The 22,128-nt window shown below is 33.0% G+C and overlaps 2 protein-coding genes across 4 annotated transcripts; both read left to right on the top strand.

The window, feature by feature from the left end:
• Positions 1–491: 491 nt before the first annotated feature.
• Positions 492–5,443, top strand: LOC100372119 (U6 snRNA (guanine-N(2))-methyltransferase THUMPD2-like). 2 transcript variants are annotated; one of them, XM_085506652.1, is made up of 8 exons: positions 492–687; positions 1,954–2,083; positions 2,511–2,941; positions 3,335–3,412; positions 3,515–3,727; positions 4,041–4,152; positions 4,262–4,382; positions 4,961–5,443. In XM_085506652.1, the coding sequence occupies exons 1-8, from the start codon at positions 592–594 to the stop codon at positions 5,217–5,219; spliced, it is 1,440 nt and encodes a 479-aa protein (XP_085362778.1). In that variant the 5' UTR covers positions 492–591; the 3' UTR covers positions 5,220–5,443. The 2 variants fall into 2 exon arrangements, with proteins under 2 accessions (XP_085362778.1, XP_077865752.2); XM_078009626.2 differs by having other exon boundaries at positions 4,038–4,152.
• A 4,436-nt stretch (positions 5,444–9,879) lies between these two features.
• LOC102801822 (uncharacterized) lies at positions 9,880–21,124 on the top strand. 2 transcript variants are annotated; one of them, XM_085492361.1, is made up of 11 exons: positions 9,880–9,916; positions 10,691–10,784; positions 15,750–15,842; positions 15,982–16,069; positions 16,347–16,432; positions 16,546–16,648; positions 17,154–17,211; positions 18,410–18,537; positions 18,835–18,881; positions 19,329–19,480; positions 19,647–21,124. In XM_085492361.1, exons 5-11 carry the CDS (start codon positions 16,389–16,391, stop codon positions 19,850–19,852), a joined length of 738 nt encoding a protein of 245 aa, XP_085348487.1. In that variant the 5' UTR covers positions 9,880–9,916; positions 10,691–10,784; positions 15,750–15,842; positions 15,982–16,069; positions 16,347–16,388; the 3' UTR covers positions 19,853–21,124. The 2 variants fall into 2 exon arrangements, with proteins under 2 accessions (XP_085348487.1, XP_085348491.1); XM_085492365.1 differs by lacking the exons at positions 9,880–9,916; positions 10,691–10,784; positions 15,750–15,842; ... (2 more) ...; positions 16,546–16,648; positions 17,154–17,211 and adding an exon at positions 17,240–17,331.
• The last annotated feature ends 1,004 nt before the right edge of the window (positions 21,125–22,128 follow it).

The following is a 22,128-nucleotide window of genomic DNA, read 5'->3' as shown; positions in this document are numbered from 1 at the left end:
TTTTGGTAAAAAGTGATATTTTTAACTTTTTCTTGAAAAAGGCTATCCCATATGGCTTAAATATTTTATATGTCGACCCTTAGTGGACCTCTGACAGATTTGTTTCTTTTGTGACAATACCCTCTATTCGATAATTTTAGTCAACATTTGCGTAAATGCTATTTTTGAAATCTTATTGTAAATGGCTGTCTGATTGTTTTGATATATCTGTAGGTGCTTTGGGTCACAGATTTGTATATTTTTATGACGATAATTTTAGTTCTTTTATTTTAGTTAATTTTTTTTTAAATTTTGGTAATTTATGATTTTTTTAAAAAAACCATCAACCAAATTGTTTTGATATGTTATATGTAGGTGCCTTAGATGAATCACTGTCATATTGATTCGATTTGTTCCTCTATCGGATTATTTTATTTAGCATTGATAACTGATTGATTTGTTTTTTTCTTTCTCATTGTGCATCTGAAACAACGGGAATTCCCTATTGAATACGCCATCAACGGTGTGTATACGTAATATAAGATCGTTGGCACGAGATGAACTTTGACCTGGTCACATGTGGGGATTCCCTGTCTCAGTCGATGTTTGGTCATGAACTCTGAAGGTAATTCGTATTTTTGCACAACTGTGCAAGGGCTTGAATATTTTCTGGTACAAGAGATCAAAGAGAAGCTGCAGGTCGAGCAAGTAAGTAAAATCAGAGGTACATTACTTGGGGTTTGCAACTACGGTGACATGATATCTTTTTAAATCAATTTTTATATTTCATGTACTTTTATTATTTACTTTATTAATCTGAAAACCTAAAAGGAAATGTTAACTCTTTCTTTACGGTATTAATAAAGCATTATTCTATTCTATTCTATTCTGATACCAAGATCCCGTACCAATCTCGCTCTCGCATAAGCGTTCCAACTTAGAAAAATTCGAATGCGCATGCCCGAGGTAACTAGGTTACTGGGATGTCCAGGTGGATCAAAATAGCTGCTCACGATATGACGGATTACGATAACTATATTTTCTGTACATTTTTTATGTATTACATTTTTTCACTATGAATGTGGTAATACATGTGGTATATTGTTTTATTACAAACCGTCTTTGTCATGTCAGAAGGTCGTAGCATCAGTCTCGCTATCTACGAGATGAGACTTGAATGGGATCTTGACATGATGTCACCATACAGTACTATGCGCGTTGCAAACCCCAAGTAATGTACCTCTGGTAAAATATATAATGTGTCGATGCCAATGACGGGGTCCACGGCAAGGCGGACCACTGGAAGTTGCAAATTATTGCATGCACCGTATTTAAATACACACAACACAAACACGTGTATTAAAGCACAACTGTGTTTAGAGATTTGAAGTTGGAAATGTCGCTAATTTACTAGTAAAACAATTCAAATTATTGATATTTTCCTGAATGAAGCGTTACTACAAATAAATAACAAAAAGTAAATAAAAATACAAGGTGCCGGTATAGCCAAATTTGTTTACATGGAGACAATGACTTTGTGATTTTCCAATACGTAGAGCCCTACGTTGGTGGGCATTTGGACAGCCAGCTGAGGTTCATTGATAATTCAGAAACTACAAATACATAGAAACCTAATCAAAATTTGTGAGAAAAAAATCATGGAGCTATTGTCCCGTGGCATCATGAAACAGCATAATCCTCTGTGTGACAGTGACATATTTTGAGAAACTTGTTCTAATATTTTTCAAAAATCACTAATTTTAGAATAATAGCTTAGAACACAATGTTAAAACATTTTAAATCCCAGATATAGTAATAGTGTTATAATACTGATAAAATGGCCACTACCGGTATCTAGGTATCTACTGAAATACAACCAACATTCTCTCAAAAATTAGAATGATGACCCTCCATTTAGAGTTGTTGCACCATGTTATGTTCAACTTACCCAGTCATATATGTGTATCTTTACAGGTAGAATGCAAGAATGGTAATGTATTGTTTTCAACAGGAAGTGATGTCGATTCGCTTCATTCTCTGAAGTCCGCAGAAAGGCTCTTGATTAAAGTGGATCATAGATGTGTTAAATTTCCCAATGGAAGAGGTACATAAAACTTCAAATTATCCTGCATCTAATAGTTGGTAATAAGCAGTCACCAGCCACCTGTATTATTCATTATTATTGACAACACTAGATTTCTTGCCTTTATACTGAATGTCATATCTGTTTTCTTAAAACTTTTGCACCATTTTTATTTACATGTCATTTCATTGGTACATTTGGACCAAGTAAAAAACATTTTGAAGATTTCTTTTGTGGCAAAAGTCAACTTTAGTGTTTAATCTAAAAACATATTGTGGTAGGTGAAAATATTTGCTAATGGTAATGAAAAAGCTAACTTGGTGAAATGATAAAGCATAGTACTTACCGTACTCATCCTTCTCAATTTTTCAACTCCTCAGTCCTTTCCTCCCACTCTCATATGATTGACTATAACATCTGGTACAAATATATGATTTATCATTCACAGGAAAGTGTAGAAAAAAGATCAAACAAATAACTGAAAGCATTTCCACCTGGGAGAAAAGTTTACAAGTTTGGAAACATTTTCAAGAAAGACAAAATAATATTGAGGACGAATGCAGTGTTGAAGCAGAATCATGTAATTCTGGAGAGACTTGTAATAATGATGATGTTTGGCGGAAGAGAGAGAATGACTCTGAACATTTAGATAAAAGAATGAGAACAGAAACTTCTGATAGTGATGTTGCCATGGATGCACATTCTGGTAAAAGTATAGAAAGAGGTGGAATGCTAAAAGATGATGATGAAAACCAGCATCTTTCCATGGAAACAAGTGAGATTGATAAACTGAGTTATAATAACACTGCCACTGAAAATGTTAGATTTCGAATCACATGTAAGTGTGTAGGGAAAGCTAAAAAATACCATTCACCTCAGGTAAGGAGTTCCAGAATTATTCAGATTAGCTAATTATAATATTATATAATGTGGGCAAATATATTGTTTTTTGTAATGTCCCACATTTTTTACTTTTTTCAAATAAAATTAAAGGAACAAAAATTGACATTCTCATATATTGATTGAAAATTACAAACTTAATTTCATGCATTTTACATAAATAATGTCCACTTACATAAAATGCAGTTGATTTTATGCAGGATGTAGCACAGGCGGGATGTAGGTGATGCCAACATCCGGCCGAAATTGGGTAACATCCACATAATGCTGGTGGCTTGGTAGATATATTGACTCTGTACCAATCTTTCTGCTAATCGTCAAATAAATTGTTGGTTGGCTTTGTCATAATTACAAATTTGTTTGTATATACAGGAATTTGCAATCTGTATGGGTACTTGTTTGGCACGTAAGTTTGGTTGGCAGATAGATGTAAGGAAGCCACAACTAGAGGTGATGTTTTTGATACTTTTGGTTTTTTATCACACATTCATTGTCTCTGATTTTTATAACCAATAAGTTTTTAAGTTATAATCAAGTTGTTCTCTTTTACAGATTTTAGTCTTTGTCACACCAACAGATTTTTTGATTGGCTTTCCTACAACCCATGATTACTTATCTAAAAGGTCCTACATTAAAAAAACGGGTATGCGATCTACCATAGCTTGGTGCATGTGTCAATTGGCTGAATTACAATCTGGTCATCTTCTGTTGGATCCAATGTGTGCCTCTGGCATTATTGTACTGGAAGCATTGAAGTCATGTAAGGTTAGCAAGTCTTTGTTTGTGTGTTTATTATTAATTTATTTTATTGTTTGTCAATTAATGTGGCTAATTCATTACTAATGAATCAGTCTTCCTAGCTTGTTTATTTATTTATTTATTCATTTATTAACCTTTGCATTTGTTCATTCGTAAGATCTCTACTGTGTTGTGCTGTAACATAAGTCAAAATAATATTGAGGAAAGTTTTATTTTCTTATATATATTTATATTTTCTTAGATATATTATCTCATACATTTGTTATAATCTGTTCATTAATGTTAATTAACTTTTTTATTCAAAATTATATGACAGAAGGTTTATTGCATTGGTTGCGATCATCATAGTAGACAGTTGGAACAAGCGGCATTGAATATTCAGTATGCCTCTATGAATGAAACGATGCAACTCATGCAGACAGATGCCAAAGGTAACTTAATAGTTTTAATACAGATTTAAAGAGAGAAATATGGATTTGTGGAAATAATTTTGAAAGTTATCGAGGGTTAACCTGGAGTCAACATTTCATTTTTTTACAGGCATTCCTTTGAAGATGAATAGTGTAGACAGAGTTATTTGTGATCTACCATTTGGTTTGCATCATAATACTCATATAGATATAAAACAATTCTACTTATCTTTTCTAGGTGAAGTCACAAGGTGAGAAATGATTATATGATGTATTAATTGGTGATGAAATTAACGCTTAAGTTTTATTTATAGATATATTTTTTACACTTTTAAGTAATTTGTAATTTGTTCAGTGTTGGAATAAAAATGTTGATATTCCCATTTATTTATTTCATTTAATATATACAAGATCAGAGAGTTCAAATCTCTCTGCTGAGCAATGTGCATGATCTTGAGAAATGAGTTTGGTCTGGAGATCCTTTTTTATTTAAAATAAAAAGGGATTCCATGTAAATTCTTTCATTAAATTGAGTTTCAAAAAACTAAATGATCACCCCCCCCTCCCATGATATTCAATGTGTTAACTATGTAATCAACTTCAATTAAAAACATGTATATCTAGAAAGTTTGGTTCGTGACCCAATTTCTTTTCACATATGGTATTCTGTCATAGCAATGAGAAATATACATTCACAAAATATGAGCAATATCAAAACCTTTCATAAAACTTGATCAAAAATCATATAATAAAACTAAATTTAAAAAATGTTGCAATTATCAAACTGAATTTTTAATTTCATCCTTTCATTTATTTGCTTTCGTTAAAGAGTTGTCAAATCGAATGGAAGGGCTGTTCTGCTGACCAGTGCAGTTATGGTGGATTACTTGATTAGGATAATGACTGGAGAGAAGTCTCGTCTCTGGAGAGTTGTTGGTGCTGAAAATCAAAATAAAGATATCACTGACAAAGATGAAGAAGCTGTAGTTGAAATGTGCCCCTCTGTTGCTTGTTGGATCAAAGTTGAAACACACTTTTTGAAAGTTGGTTTAGCATCTGCTTATATTTGTGTTTTCAGAAAAAAATAACACATACTGAATATTGTTTTTTTTTTGTAAATATAAGTAAACATGTTTTTTTGAGAACTATAAGTACTGTGTATTCACTGTTGGTCTTACATAATTTGTGAGGAGGAGAAACATATTAATGCTTGGCATGGTGGATTTCTGAGGTTTTTCCATCATAGTTGATTGCTACAATATACACTGTAATTTAATTATTTGGAAAAGTAAAATGATGGTCAATGACCGGATTTCAAGACTAGACAGTCAAATTTGGAATGGTATGGATAGATGGGCACTATGTCAAAATAGAAATTCTACAACAGTTTGGGGGTTGGTGCTTGATTGAACATGCTACTGCAGTCAAATACAGTAACATCTACTGTCTCTGAGATTAGTTGACATATACATGTACTATTCAAACTTTTCGCGACAGTATATGCTAGATTTGTGTGCCAAATGATTGAAATTTGACATTTTTCTTAAAATATGTTTCAGTAGTTTCATTACTAGTCGGCCATCAAGACATTGACAACTTTTTCAAACACAATTTGATCAAATTCGATCAAACTTACGAAAATCAACGTAGATAAGAAATACCACAGCTCGAATTCTTCATACAGATTAATATATCATTGAAGTCGTGATTTGAAACCAGCTTGACGATCTATCCAATAATCAACAAAATTCAAAAACTTGAGTTACCCTAGCCCCAAAAAGTCTGAAACAAACAATACAACAAAGTAATAATCTTTATTACCCAATTGTGCTATATAGTAACATTTTAACTAACCTTCATATTCTAGACATATTCAAATAAAATACTGAATATTATATTACATAACTTAAATTCGAGTTCAAGACATTTGAAGAATACTTTCTCCATCATGTCATATGTACTAATATATTTCAATGAATTAATGACAAACAGTTGGATATAATCATTTGTTTTTATGCAAAAAATGTTGGCCACTTGCATCAATGTAGCGATAGTTATGTTGTTTGCGACAGTTTGTCGAATTGTATATCTTCACATGTCGCGTTAAGCAGCACGTTGTGTTGTAGTTATACGTCGATATGTTTGAGTGAGAGAGATGTTTGCTATAATTGAAATGACCATGGTTAGTAACAGTTAAATGACAACATGCCAAGGCAATGTACTTTAGGCAATTTTTTTATTATCCAAGAAACGTTCCGAGCGCCTGCGGTTTGCTGGTGTGTCTAGGAAATACTTGAGGTTTCATGTACGTCTTTCGATGCTAAAACGCTTTATTACATGATAAATTATAGTTTTCCAATGGAATAATAAAGGGTTCATCACTTTTAATGTATAGTAGATAAGGAAAAAATGTCAAAGACTGTTTCTCCTGTTCTACAGGGACATAACAATTTTTATACTTATGAACCCACTACCCTCTCATATTTACTGATTTCTATTCATTTCTAGATCACGAGTTAAAGTCATTATTTGTACAAACCTGATTAGTTTCAGGTTAAAATCTGTTGATATTAATTCTCTGATTAGAATAATATAGTATATTTTGTGGGTTTTAATCTCATTTAAATGAAACATGGATGGTCTGTTGCATTGCACGGACCTTATTAGTTTAACACTAAAATCTTTTCATATTAATTATCTGATTTGCATAATTAGTGTTAAGCTTTTCCATCAATATCTCAAGTACAAGTAATTTTGAATTAATTTTTAATGTGTCTCCATTACTCAGCACACGAGAGTTCTTTCTAAGCTTTCTTTGATATTATATTTATTTGACAAGCTATTTTTCGTCACCTTTACATAATTTAGTTGTTTATTTTGTATCAGTTTGCCAAATCATTTGGAAACACAATTAAAGAAAGTTTGAAAAGATCATGTAATTGATCAGTCTATTACTTCACCAATCCCTCATCGTTTTATCCACCAGCCACAAACCAAGTTTCATTTTGAGACATTCCAAAGCTTCAACCATTACCAGTTGTATGCATGAGAAAAGACGATCAAGAGAAAGTGAGAAATTGGGCTGTTGACAATGGGAAATTTGTTAGACAAAGATAAATCCGACAAGAAAACACAAAGTATAAAGCACGTACATTGCCACTGAATCTGTACGAGAAGGAGATTCCAATTGGTGAAACATTGCATAGAAAGAGACATGATTTGTCAGATGGGTCAGCTGTTAAGAAGGATACATCTGAGAAAACTGATAAGCAGAGAGAAGAATATAGTAGTGATGAAAACAGTGGTTCAGAAACTGAGGAAGTAGATAACACGAAAGAAGAGACATTTCATGAATTACTGAACAAAGAGAAGCAGGGTGTGCAAGATAGGTTGGCACTTAAACAGAAAGCAACTAGGGAAACTGTTGCACAAAGGGATGACTACAGTAATGACGCGAACAGCAGTTTAGAAACGGAGAAGATAGATAGTTTTAAACAGAAATAAGTGCTTTTATATTCAACAACAAATCCTGGTGATTTGTGAATAGGTAATTGGCATTCCTGTTGATTGGTGATTTCCCTCTTTAAATCTTGGTGATTGGGAGGGGGTATAAATGGGCCTGTATTGTCTGAGATTGAGGGGAAAGATCTTCAAATTGATGAAAGTATGATTGTGTAAGTTATAATTAGGACCAACTGGTGTGAAAAAAATTAACAAGACTAATGTGCAAGTAAACATTTTCCGGGAAGCTAATGAACAGATAATGTTCCTTACGCAAGAACAATTACCAGTTGAGTATTCCGGCTGTTGGTTACCAAACTTACACTGGCGGATCCAGAAATTCGGTAAGGGGCGCTCCTATTGACGTTGGCTGGGTTTGTCAATTGATTTGTAATTTGTTGGCGGGCTGAAAGGGGGGTGACGCGCCTTCGCCTGAATCCGCGCATGCCTTACCCCGAGGCACTGTATCTGTTGATTATTCCAGTGTCGTTATCAAGTCTAAATTGCAAAATAAATTCTAAATGCATTGTCATTACCGTGGAGAGTAGAACACATTTCTCATTTCATTCGTGAATTCTATGAATTATGTATTTATAATTCTTATATAGTATGACGCCCTCTCGTCATTCGCTATGCCAGGCATATACAGTTCTTGTCTTGTCTCTCAAACTATTACAATTTTCTACTAGAGAACACTGTATGATCCTTAACTGTATGCCTTGAGACCATTGTACTTGTTCTGTCGGTGATTTTTCTGGAGATATGGTTTTGTGGAAGATGTTCTTCTGTGTGGCGTTGGGTGCTATATTGGGTGCTCATATACGTACTACGTTTTGGTTTTTGTTACCCATATATTTACTGCTAACAGAGGAACTGCAGTATCTAGCTGCTTAGAAAAACTGTTTACCAGTATCCTGAACACTAGGCTAATAGCATTCTTATAAAGAAACATATTATTTCAAAGCATCAATTCGGTTTTTAGGAAAAACTGCAGGACCACAGACAATCTCTTTATATTAAAAACAATTGTACAAAAATATCTCTATAATAATAGCCATTCAAAAGATATCACAATCTTCACGTCTATGCAAACAAAATCTATGCTTGCTTCATAGATTTTAGAAAGGCGTTTGACAGTGTGTGGCATAATGGTCTCTATTTCTAACTTCATAAAAATGGCATATCAGGTAAAATGTTTGATATAATAAAAGATATGTATGAAAACAACAGATACAGAATTAAAACAAAGGAGGGTTTAACTGAGAGCTTTAAATCAGCAGTTGGAGTCAGACAAGGGTGCAATCTTAGCCCTACTCTTTTTAACATTTTCTTAAATGATCTACCTGACTGTTTCAACTCTGAAAACTGTGACTCCCCCGTTCTTGATAATTTAAAAGTAAGTTGTCTCCTACATGCAGATGATGTTGTCATTTTATCTGAATCTGCTAAGGGGCTACAAAACTGTTTAGACAACTTAAAAATATATACGTCAAAATGGCGCCTGGCTGTTAATACAGAGAAAACAAAGATTATTGTATTCAATAAATCAAACAGAGTCCCGAACAATAATATATTCTTCTTCGCTGAAAAAGAAATGGCCATAGTTAAGAAAATTAATTACCTGGGTATAACTATAAGTGCTAATGGCAAACATAAAGAGGGTATCAATAATTTAAAAAATAAAGTGATGAAAGCTCTCTTTACTTTGAAATGCAAACTCGGTTATGACAACACACTAAACATACCCCTCCAACTATCTTTATTTGACAAACTGATAAGACCAATTATTGTATACGGTAGTGATGTTTGGGGTGATGAAAGCACAACTAAGTCTGCTATTGAGGATGTCCATCTTTCATTTTGTCGGTTCATTCTTGGTCTCTCTAAATTCACACCAACAATGGCTGTTTATGGTGAGCTAGGAAGGCACCCCCATTGACTGTTTCATCAAGAAACAACGACTTAAGTATTTCAACCGGGTAACAAACACTGATAACACATTATTAAGAGAAGCCTACTTAGTAAATAAGAATGTAAAAAGTAAATGGTTTACAAGTGTAGAAACCCTCATGCAAGACATTGATGTTGTCACCATTGTAAACTCAAGTGAAATAATAAATAAGAAAAATTTAGACTTCATTCATAAAAAAGTAAACAAATCATTTGAGAATCAATGGATTTTAGACATGCATAATGATTATAAAAAATAAAACCTTGGCTAAAAACAAACTAAGATCATACAGATACGGCAACCGAGGAGGGTCACGACCGTGCTTTGTGAAAAGTGTCACTTTTTTGTACGTTTCATTTTTTCCGTATTTCTAGCTTTTATAATTAATATTTGATTTGCATTTTAAAATGGCTTTGTTGATTAAAATCAATACAAAATTTAAAAACAAGAGTGAAAATTGAAATCCTCATCTTACTTTTGAAAATGAATTTTCATTTGAAAATTTACTTTTATTTTTAAAAAGTGATTTTAAATCGAAAATTTCATTCTATTTTCAAAAATGGATTTATATTTGAAAACTTACTTTTATTTTTGAAAATAAATTTGCATTTGAAAATTTACTTTTATTTTTGAAAATGAATTTGCATTTGAAAATTTACTTTTATTTTCGAAAATGAATTTGCATTTGAAAATTTACTTTTATTTTCGAAAATGGATTTCCAATTAAAAATTTACTTTTATTTTTGAAAATGAATTTCCATTTGAAAATTTACTTTTATTTTTGAAAATGAATTTCCATTTGAAAATTTACTTTTATTTTCGCAAATGAATTTCCATTTGAAAATTTACTTTTATTTTTCAAAATGAATTTCCATTTGAAAATTTACTTTTATTTTCGCAAATGAATTTGCATTTGAAAATTTACTTTTATTTTTCAAAATGAAAATGAATTTGCACATGAAAAAATACTTCTATTTTTGAAAATGAATTTAAAATTACATTTTACTTTTGAAAATGACTTTGCTTTTTAATTTTGGTTTTGAAAATGGTTTTTACTTTTTTCGCCCTTTGCTCCTTGACCTCTAATCTCTGACCTTAACTGCTCAGCCAATCAATGACTTTTGAACGGCGCTTCTTACGTACACTTGTTGAAGCAGGGTGAAGAGTCTCGCTCATTGAAGTTTTTCCCTTGGTGAGAAAGGTGAGTATCGGGACTTATTTACATGTTATGAGGTCTGAATTGAGACGGTCGTTTGCCTATCATACAAATACTTCCAAAGATAATCGCCGAAAAGCATGGATTGCTAAATGTTGTTCGGGCACAGATCTAGAAGCAGTACCTACACACGAATTGGTGACGTCATAAAATACATGACCTTCAATCGGGGTCGTTTCCTCGGTATATACGAATTGGTATATACAAATTACAATAAAGATACTTAGGACATTACACATAAGGTAAAACAAATCACGTGACAATATAATGATAATAACGGTAATAAATCCTAGCTTAACAGTTGAACAGAACGCTCATACAGTCAGTCGGGTGACGCCGAGGGTCACGAACTGTGTTGCAAAATGGCCGTGTGGTTGAAACTGGGTCATGGCGTGACGGGTGAGGAAGACATCATTAAACACTCAAAATCACAATAAAACGGGGAAGTGGTTGCATATTACGGCGTAGCTAACATGGAAAATAAAAAAACGCCCAATACAAACGACATGGGTTCGAATCACACTAGATACACACTCACCAGAACCGAAGCAATCAGAAACCAGCAATCGTTTTGGCTTTTCCGTTCAACTCATCGGAACACTGGAGTAGTTAGAAAAATGAACACCACTTAACGACCAACGTCGTGGCGTGGTACACAAGCGTGCCATCAAAATAAAACAAAATTAGCTTGAAAAGACAGTGGGTTCGAGTCCCGCTCAGAGCTACCGTAAAAACGTAAATCAAATAAACTGAAATCTCTCAAACCGTAAACAAGTAAACAAAGAACGTCGCAAAAAAATAATAAACCTCACAAAACTCCACCATACAAAACTGAATGAATAAATAATAAAATAACTAACGTCTTAAACTGGACGACGCGCAATTTGTTCAACAGTTTCCAGATTGTGACAAGAGATAAACAAGACCTAAGTCAAGGTAAGTTTTGTTAAAGTGTCGATGGCGTTCCCTATATTACGAAAACAATTCAGACAACAGACGAATATCTTCTGTGGTGTTGTGGAATTTATACCGTGTCTGCGGAATTGTTGATTGAGGGTTCGAAGCCAGCAGTTAACATTTTGTTAGAAAGTTTCACAATTAAATCAAATATCCAATGATACCAGTATATTTATTTCATTATTTTAACAACTTGCAATGGTGGAAGTTGGTCAAACAAGAGTTCTTACACCTAAATAAGTATCAAATATTTGTCGACACATTTATTCTCTCAACCTTGTAGAGGTGGAAATTAATTAAACAACAGGTTTTTACTCACAAATATAATGGTCAATATTTGTCCATACATTCATTCTGTCAATTTAAGAACTTGTAATTGTTGGAATTAATCAAATGAGAGTTGTCTACACCAAAATAAGTTTCAAATACTTGTCCATACATTTCTTCTCTCAATTTAACAACTTGTAATGGTGTAAAATAATTAAACGAGAGTTGTCTACACCAAAATAAGTCTAAAATATTTGTCCGCACATTTATTCTCTCAATTTAACAACTTGTAATGGTGTAAAATAATTAAACGAGAGCTGTCTACACCAAAATAAGTCTAAAATATTTGTCCATACATTTATTCTCTCACGTTAACAACTTGTAATGGTGTAAAATAATTAAACGAGAGTTGTCTACACCAAAATAAGTCTAAAATATTTGTCCGCACATTTATTCTCTCAATTTAACAACTTGTAATGGTGTAAAATAATTAAACGATAGCTGTCTACACCAAAATAAGTCTAAAATATTTGTCCGTACATTTATTCTCTCAATTTAACAACTTGTAATTGTGGGAATTAATCAAACGAGAGCTGTCTACACCAAAATAAGTCTAAAATATTTGTCCGCACATTTATTCTCTCAATTTAACAACTTGTAATGGTGTAAAATAATTAAACGATAGCTGTCTACACCAAAATAAGTCTAAAATATTTGTCCGTACATTTATTCTCTCAATTTAACAACTTGTAATTGTGGGAATTAATCAAACGAGAGCTGTCTACACCAAAATAAGTCTAAAATATTTGTCCGCACACTTATTCTCTCAATTTAACAACTTGTAATGGTGTAAAATAATTAAACGAGAGCTGTCTACACCAAAATAAGTCTAAAATATTTGTCCATACATTTATTCTCTCAATTTAACAACTTGGAATTGTGTAAAATAATTAAACGAGAGCTGTCTACACCAAAATAAGTCTAAAATATTTGTCCGCACATTTATTCTTTCAATTTAACAACCTGTAATTGTGGGAATTAATCAAACGTGAGTTGTTTACATCAAACTAAGTATTTAATATTTGTTGAGACATTTATTCTCTCAATTTAACAACTTGTAATGGTGTAAAATAATTAAACGAGAGTTGTCTACACCAAAATTAATCTCAAATATTTGTCCACACATTTATTGTCACAATTTAACCACTTGTTAATAGTGGAAATTACTTAAATGCGACTTGTTTAATCAGTTGACATCAATGCAACTTACTGTAAATGGGGTAATTATTCACTGGGTTTTAATTTAGCTTATTTCGCTGACTGGAAAATGCACTAAATTAAAACACAGTGAATATGTACAATTTAGCATAGAACACATTATCTAAATGACGAAACCGTGAATTTAAAACCCACTTAATATGCCTGAAATGGTAAATCAGTGAAAATTAAACCCAATGAAAATTAGTCATTTTACAGTACCCGCAGACAGTGCACAGCAGAGTATCATTATTGAGCAATTATAAACAGGAACGTGTCTTGGCATTAGGGTTAGGGTCGGGTCAGGTATGGGCAACGGAATTATTAACAGGAACGTGTCTTGACATTAGGGTTAGGGTCGGGTCAGGTATGGGCAACGCAAATGGCAAACACCCAATTGGCAAGATGTACACTAACGGGTTATGGCATGCATATAGTTTACACAAGTAAAAACACAAAATTGGCAATTTTTTGGACAATTGTAACTCAATAATAGAAATATGTTGTATTTCTATATATATACACACTATATAGTCTTATCAAATGCAAACACATCCAGTTAATCCATTGTGGTCTTGTGGGTCAGTTCTTTACATAGTGATCAGGAGGACCTGGGTTCAATTCCCTTGCCTGCCCATCTTTTTCTCGCAAACACCATTTGGCAATAAAGCTAAATATGACAACAAATTATTTAATTTGCATGACCACCCACATAGCTCAGTTGATTTGTACTATGTCAGCAATGTGAGCGATCGCTGGTTCAAATCCAGTATGTTTAGTTAGATTTTTGAATGCTAGTGAAGACAGTGCTCCTATGAATAGGACTTAAATCCTAACTCCTGTGTGAAGACACTCGTGGTACAGTGGACAAGACAGTGCGCTGGGAACTCAAAGATCGCAAGTTCGAATCACGGATTGGACACTCCTACAAAAGACATGAAAGACGTTAAAAACATAAACAGCGGATTCAAAAACTTAAGTCAGGAAAACAGAACACAAGAATACTACCCCACATGGAAGCCAGTCGAAGTCGTCGAAGAACGAACACAGTTGACAGCTGTAGGTCACGTGCAACAACAGACACGAGGAGCATGGCTGCTCTCCAAATGGGTCCCTTCTTTTGTATTGACCCCCTAAGGATTGCTAATCCCCCTTTCTAACTCTTCCCCCAAAAATAATATATCGCCCCTTTTAAAATGTATTGAGCCACAAATTAATGAATATTCATGAGCACAGAAACTGCTACGTCATGAATAAATTAGCATAATTTTAAAAAATTTGCATAAAGTGTAGGTACTCCTTCTGGAGCTCTGCCGTTGTTCGTTGTAATCATCATCGTCACTCTGCGTCTCACTATACTTCATTGCCTCGCACAGATTGGTCGGACTGAAATATTTTCTGGCAATTAGGCATATATGAAGCCACTGACGTATATTTGGTTACTTTAATCTGACATTCAGATTGTTGTGGAAAGAACATGGCAATTAAAGTCTAGCAAAGAGTGGCGAAACTGTACATGAAGTCACCCACTCATCGAGTCGAATTTGAAAATTGAATGACATCATCGAATATGACTGCTGTAACCTATAATTCTATCATTTCCCGGGAAAAAATGGGAAAATAAGAAATGTTTTATTATACAAGGCAACCAAAGTTTGACTTTTATAGACAGGTGAATAATTGTTGCCTGTATTAAATTTTGTTGTGATTTGTACCCACCCCAATCTTAACTCCAACCATGGAGCCTGGAGGTAAAAAAAAAGAATTCGTGTTTTACCTTCATGCTCTAACCCTACCCCTACCTTCCATCACCCCAAATAAATAGAATTAAGTTCTGTTTGTTCCAGTATTTTAATATTTGCCATATTCTCTGACGCTATATTCATGTGATACAGTTATGTTACAATGCACATGGACTACTAGCCTTCAGGCTGCGTACATCATGTGTGTGATAGGGGGTGATATTTATACCGGAACTTGTCAGGAACTTGTCGGCATACTAACATGCTGTGCTTGTCCACACAGTGACAGTCACAGTGAAAATAAGCTTCTCCATATTCACAGACCTGTACACAAAGCTAGTGGATTACATACTCTTCTGACATATTTGTTGTTTATTGTTGTGTTGTGTTTTGCTTTGCTTTGCTTTGCTTCAGACCTCAAACAATTTTGTGCAATTTTAAGTTTATTTGCAAGTTTAACATGAAAGCTGAAGAAGGTAAGTACAACCGACCAATGGATGAAATTTAAACTGGGATTTTTTTAGTTACAGACTTTATTATTATGATTTTGGAGCACCACAAAGAAAACAGATGGAGGGTGCTGTGGTAATAAATCATTTACTTCAAAAATGAATGATTGATGTGTTTATGTAAAGGAATCGTGAGTTGATATTTATTGAGAGTGTTTATTGTTATAGTTTTTTTGTGGAATACATATAGGCTATCAGTATGTATTGTATTTTTTAAGAGTTGCAGGTGTACTTGAGAAAACTGATTGAAAGAGGGAAGGATAACAAGACTATTCTATTGTACTTAGAAAAAGATCACTGCATATTTGGAGGTAAATAGATAACTAGTATATTCTTGCATTTGCTATTAAAATATGTTTAAGGGGTTGTCTACACAAAAACATTTTACTTCAGATTTATTTCAATTCCATTTTATTGAGTAAATGTAATTGTATGCTCTATTTATCTCAGCCTTAGTACACTTAAAAGGCGACTCCGTGATTGGAATATCAGGAGACACGAGGATTATACTCCAAATGATGTGAGATTAATAGTGCAAGTAGGTAATGTTTATGTAAATTTGTTGATGTTGTCCTGCCCTAATTTGATGATGAACAAATACATTTAGTAGACTATCTAATGATAACAAAATATTGTTGCCTAGATATTGATATAAGACACTAGAAAATATATATGTATTTCCTAGTGTCTTTGATTAAATACATGTGTAATGTCAAACACGCACGTTTAAAGCTAGCTGGATAAATATTAATCACATCATTGTCGCTCTTATCATTGTTATTATTAAAGTTGTACTGAATATTGTTTACGAACAGAAAGAGTTGCAGACACCTAGAAAACTAATTGGCATAAAGGCCATGTATCAGCATTTGAGGAGAAACCATCATATGCTAGTTAAAAGGTATTTAAACATTCATAAACTATTATAAATTGAACAATGTATGGTATAACTGTCTGCCCACTGTATCTAAACAGTGTCAACGTCTGATCATTCATTGCATCATGTTTACAAAGGGATAACATTGAAGCAATCATGGTGGAACTTGATCATAGCAGAATGATCAAACGAAGAGGTGGAACTCTGCAAATAGGTGAAAGAAGACGATTTTTCTCAAAGGTAAGTAACATCATATAAAATAGCGGAGGAAAGTAATGAAGTACTGTTTTGTTTTCCCAAATGGATCCGAGCATACATTGTTTAGCAAACTTATAGTGTCATATTACAGTGTACTGTAGAATACTTTATTTTCGCTTGGAATTTATTTTCGCCATTTTCGCTGAAGGGATTATTCCGTGAAAATAAAATCCAGTGAATATACTTTTTTTCCTATATTTCACATTAAACTCATCAAAAATCAGTGAAAATAAATTCCATACAAAACGCCCAAAAAGCCTTTTCAGCAAAAATTAATTCCAGCGAAAATAAAGTATTCCGTAGTATATTTGTCCATGTTTTAGCAGAAAGATCTTGAATAACACATATAGTAGCTACACTGACATAGATGTACCTAATGAATTACCCATAATCCCTATTCAAAAAGTGTACCCATTTTTAAGCTCTGATAAGCAATGATTGTTTAATTTATAGCGGCCACTTGATCTCAAGAGATGTTTAATTCCAGGGTCCAAACTGGTCATGGCATGTAGATGGTTACAACAAGTTATTGGGTTATAAACAAAGTGAGTATCCATTTGCCATCCATGGATGTGTTGACAGTTTTTCACGAAAGATATTATGGATGCGTGTTAACCCACAAGTTATCGCTCGATATTTTTATGATGCTGTAGTTGCAGAGCAAGGTTAGAATATGTCTATGTTCATGTCCTAATGAAGAAGTTTCTAGCTCTAATTTTTTATGAGCTGAAGTTTAACATATCTATTCTAATTGTAGTATTATTAAATGCTATTTTAGTTACTTACATGAATGTTAGACACATGTTTAGGTAGTTCAGGGTTATTTACCCAGTACAATTATAGGGAAAATATTGTCAATATAAACCTGTCATCAGTTATGTAATTACACACTTACACATTATAAATTACTAATTTACTACTTTGAGTTCATTTTTATTTTTTTAGGGTTACCCTGTTTTTGATTTTGCAAATAGGGGGGGGGGGGGTCACTCTGTTTTTGATATCACGAATAGGTGTTTTCCAGAATTTTATTTCAGAACAAAGGATGAAAAAATTAATCGTACAAATGTGTTCTCAATAATAACTATTACATATATTGCCTATAAATTCTTTGATGAAAAAAAAGTTATAGACTAAATATTTTGGGGTTGATTGAAGTTGTCAAATAACTAACAGATTATGCAACCCAAATTATACTGTTAAGTTTTAAACGCATCCAAAGTCCATGCGTTGCTGATATCAGATTATTTTATTTAAAGTCTGAAGTCACCATTTTATAAGATATTTACTGGATTTATCCAATTATAACAGGAGATGGAAAGACAACACAGCAATTAGTACAAAGAATTTGTGAAAATGCTGATATATAAATTAAAATAAATGATAAAAAACTAAATAAATATTTTTTTTAACTTTTAAATATGCATATTTTGCTCTGTAAAATGCCAAAATCCAACACAAATTTAAGCAAAAATCAGAGTTTCCTTTGTTTTCATAAGCACAGACTGTGCTTCAGGTGTAAAGCATTCCTTGTCTATAAGATATACATTTTGTAATCATTTTTCAGGGGGTGACAGCATGTTTTAAAATATAATGATGGGGTGGGTTACCCACTTTTTTTTATTTGATAGGGGGTGGGTCAACTGGGATTTACAGCTGGCAAAACGGAATCTGTCGGGAACCCCCGCCGAAGTAACTGACCAATCCCTTTAACTACCTTGATGTTTTTTTTTTATTTTTCAGTGTTTCCAAGGATGACTAGATCTGATGCAGGTACAGAAGTGGGACTTCTAGTACAATGTCAGTTATTCTTGCATCGTGATTCAGGTTTAGATAATGTACATGTATATGGATCATCAGTTACTAATCAAGTGAGTGCAAATATTTTAATAGCATGGGATTTGTCACTGACAATAGCTTGATCAAGACAACTTTTTTTTCACACAAATGAACTTGTGAAGCTTTGCATAGGAAAGCTAGTGATAATGAGCTCTGCTTCTGTAATGAAAGGACTAATAAATTGATACACCATGAACATTACCTAACATCATTTATTTTACAGTGCATAGAAAGTTGGTGGTGTCTGCAACACCTACATCAACTGTAACTCTGACTTATGCTGAAATATGTGTATACTGTAGTTATAACTCTATACTCATTTGTTCTAGGGCTTAGAGGCAGATGGATTTTACGACCCTGATAACATTAATGATAGGTAATACTTATGTCTGTTAGTTCAATTCAAATATACATTTTGGCAATTATTGTAATAGTTTCCAATAATTTAACCATAGTTCACAGTGATTCAGGAGGTTTTAACATCATTTCCATTATGATATTCATTATACCATACCAGTTTATTCATACCATTTTAAATTATTAATAGATTAGTTTCTTGGCCATAGATAATATATTGTAGATACAAAGTTTTGTGTCTGCCTGTGTATCAGTGTGTTTGTCTTCCAGTTTACACTCTAAACTATGCAAATTTTAATCCTTGATTACACATGAACAAAATTGTGTAAATTGTTAGAGGTAGTGGTTACTCGAGGTACCGTAAGCTTCCAGAGCTTGTTTTACTAAAGTCGGGGGGTGTGTTAAAGAGGTAATTCACCATACTGTATGCTTTAAAATGTTCACAGTAAAATTTGTTTTTATTTAGGCTGTCTTTGACTGCTGTGTATATGCCATTGATTGGTAAGGAATTGAATGACTTTGTTGATCAATGGAATGCACATCGCATAAGAAAGCAAAAGAGAATAGACAGACCATGTGGTATTCCGGAAGACATGTACAATTTCCCTGATAAACATGGTAATTATGCAATGAATAGTAAAACATATTAATGTAGAGACATATACTGTTTTTATATTCATATTATTTACTTTGTTGCACCGATTTTTTTTAAACTGTAAATTTATGTGCATGCATGTCATACTTTAGAGTGAAGTAATACTTGACAATTTACTCTTATTTGTAGGTGGTACCCAATGTGGTTATCCAGTGAGCCAAAATGACCTTGATGAAATAAGTAGAAGACATCAGTTTGATGAAAACGGCCAGAGTTATTTACCCGATTATGTCACAGAAGAACAAATTATAGGAATATGTGGAAACATTGATGTATATAATGCCAGAGATAGCTATATTCTTCTTAGAGAGCACTTGCCTGCACATTTAACATAATCGTAAAGCATTCTTATGGTTGCCACTTGCCAGGGCTTGGTAGTATTTGTGATACGTACAAGTTGAAAATTGACAAAATCTATATTTTGTTTGACAGCATACTCAGGTTTACATGTGGATGTCATTACAGAACCATTGAATGTGAATATATTAACACCTCATATGTAACAGCACTTCTGTCCTCAAGTAGGATTATTACAAAAAGGCTAAAATCTAGCAGAGCAAAGATAAAATCTAGTGCTGTTGATATATACAAGTTTTACCAGTTCATTTACTGATTGCTATACTAAAGTAGTGCCAAATCTGACAGGATGGTCTCCTGCATAATTAAGGACCAGTTCATTTAGCTTAACAGAGTATGATTGTACCGGAAATACATATACATGATAAGCAAACTTGCATATGATGATGAATAATATATATTAATATTAAAAACGAGGAGGTACACATAATTCCGGATATCCAGACTTTATTCAATTTCCATTTTTTTTCCCAGATACATGTAAAATTATGCTAAACTGAAAGTCAAAGGCTGTTATTCTATAGAGTATAGCATATATGGTAGTGAATCATTCAACTTTAGAATAGTGGTGTGCAACTTTGGGTATTAATTGTATTTGCCTACACAAAACTTAAGCACATGTATTGAATAGGTTAGTATTCAAAGGAAACCCTTACTACAAATATGTGTATCTATTGAATATATTATAGAATCACATTTGCCACTGTAATGTAAGAGGTTTTTTTTTGGTGTAAACAAGAAACATTTGTGAAAGGATTGGGACACATAATTGTGACTTGTCTATCATACTTCAATATTGATCATCATAGTGAAACTTGTTATAATGACTCTGCTTAATCTATTGAAATACACAGCAAATGCATTGTAGCTAAGCCCAACACACCTATCTAGTGTACATTATCAGAACCTGGGATACAGAACTGCATGCTTTAATATTTGCTAACAAATCATTTTACTTTATATCATTACAATAACTTTCAAATGTACTATGACTAAATTTTGCCCAGATGTTGATACACATTGTACATAAAGTACTTTTGTGAAAATTGTCATTTTAATCATAGGTTGTGATCACAATTTTTTTTAATTGTCAAATGTGCCACAAACACAAAACTATACGGTAAAAATCATGTACAATATTGTGTAAGATTCAAAATACAATAAACCAAACAGCAAAAATGATGTTACTTGTAGTGTATAATATACAAGCATTAGCATTAAAATTGTGACAAGATTTGTAAACATGCAAATGACTACTCTACATTTATGCATATTTTTTGTCATACACTAGTGGCGACCAAGATAAAAAAAAAGAAGCCTGTACCTGGAATATGCTCCCTTGTTATTGTACCAGGAATTTTGTTTTTTTAATTGATATGTTATATTAAGCAACAGATAAATTGAATGCTAAATTTGGGCTCCATGTTTATTCCTAAAGATTTCTGAATTTGTCTTGTTTACTGACAGGGTATGGCTACAGATGAGTTTAAACATCTGCGGCATTCACCATCAAGTCTCTTTCCCACTTCCCACATACTATGTATATTGAGGTTGGTACCTTGTCCAGGAATTCACCCCCCCCCCCCCCTAACAATTCCTTAGTGACCTCGTCTTTAAATGGTAAGTTCTCATGGTCTAACTAAAATTGATGTTTTCAATTGGGTTGGACTAATTTGCAGTGTGCAAAAAAGTAGATAAGCTTGATCATTTTTAATGAATTTTTTGATAGCTGCATATGCCAATAAGCAAAAATGTTCATGTTTTACAAGCTTGAATAGTAAATCATTGTTACAGCTAAAAGTATATCTTTAAGCTTTAATAATATGAAGCAAAGCACTAGCCTAATACATGTAGTTCTTTGTGTAAACAGATTTGTACTAAAATAATTAGCTTTCTCACTTGTCCTGTGTCTTACTGTTGAGCTTATTTTAAATACTGGTTCACAGTATGTTAATCACATGCAAATTATGCATTATTATTATGAAAATGCCTGCAAGCATCCACATAGGATCTGAAGCAGAGAGTTGTTCTTTCCATTAGACATCTCAGATACCTCAGATTCAGATCATGACAACTTTGTCGGGACTCCTGAAACTCTGAAAAAATAAACATAATTTACGTAAAAATGAGCCCAAGATGTTTTCAATATTACAGTCAAATGCAGAAAAGTGTGATCATACATTAAACAATCAGGAAAACAGTGTAATAAAGAACACAACACTTACAACTTTTGAATCTTCATCAGCAGTAATGT

This window comes from Saccoglossus kowalevskii, chromosome 2 (genome assembly GCF_978046115.1).
Source record: "Saccoglossus kowalevskii chromosome 2, keSacKowa6.1, whole genome shotgun sequence".
Classification (NCBI taxonomy): domain Eukaryota; kingdom Metazoa; phylum Hemichordata; class Enteropneusta; family Harrimaniidae; genus Saccoglossus; species Saccoglossus kowalevskii.
The sequence above is the reverse complement of the archived record's forward strand: the minus strand, read 5'-3'. Positions and strand labels throughout refer to the sequence as shown.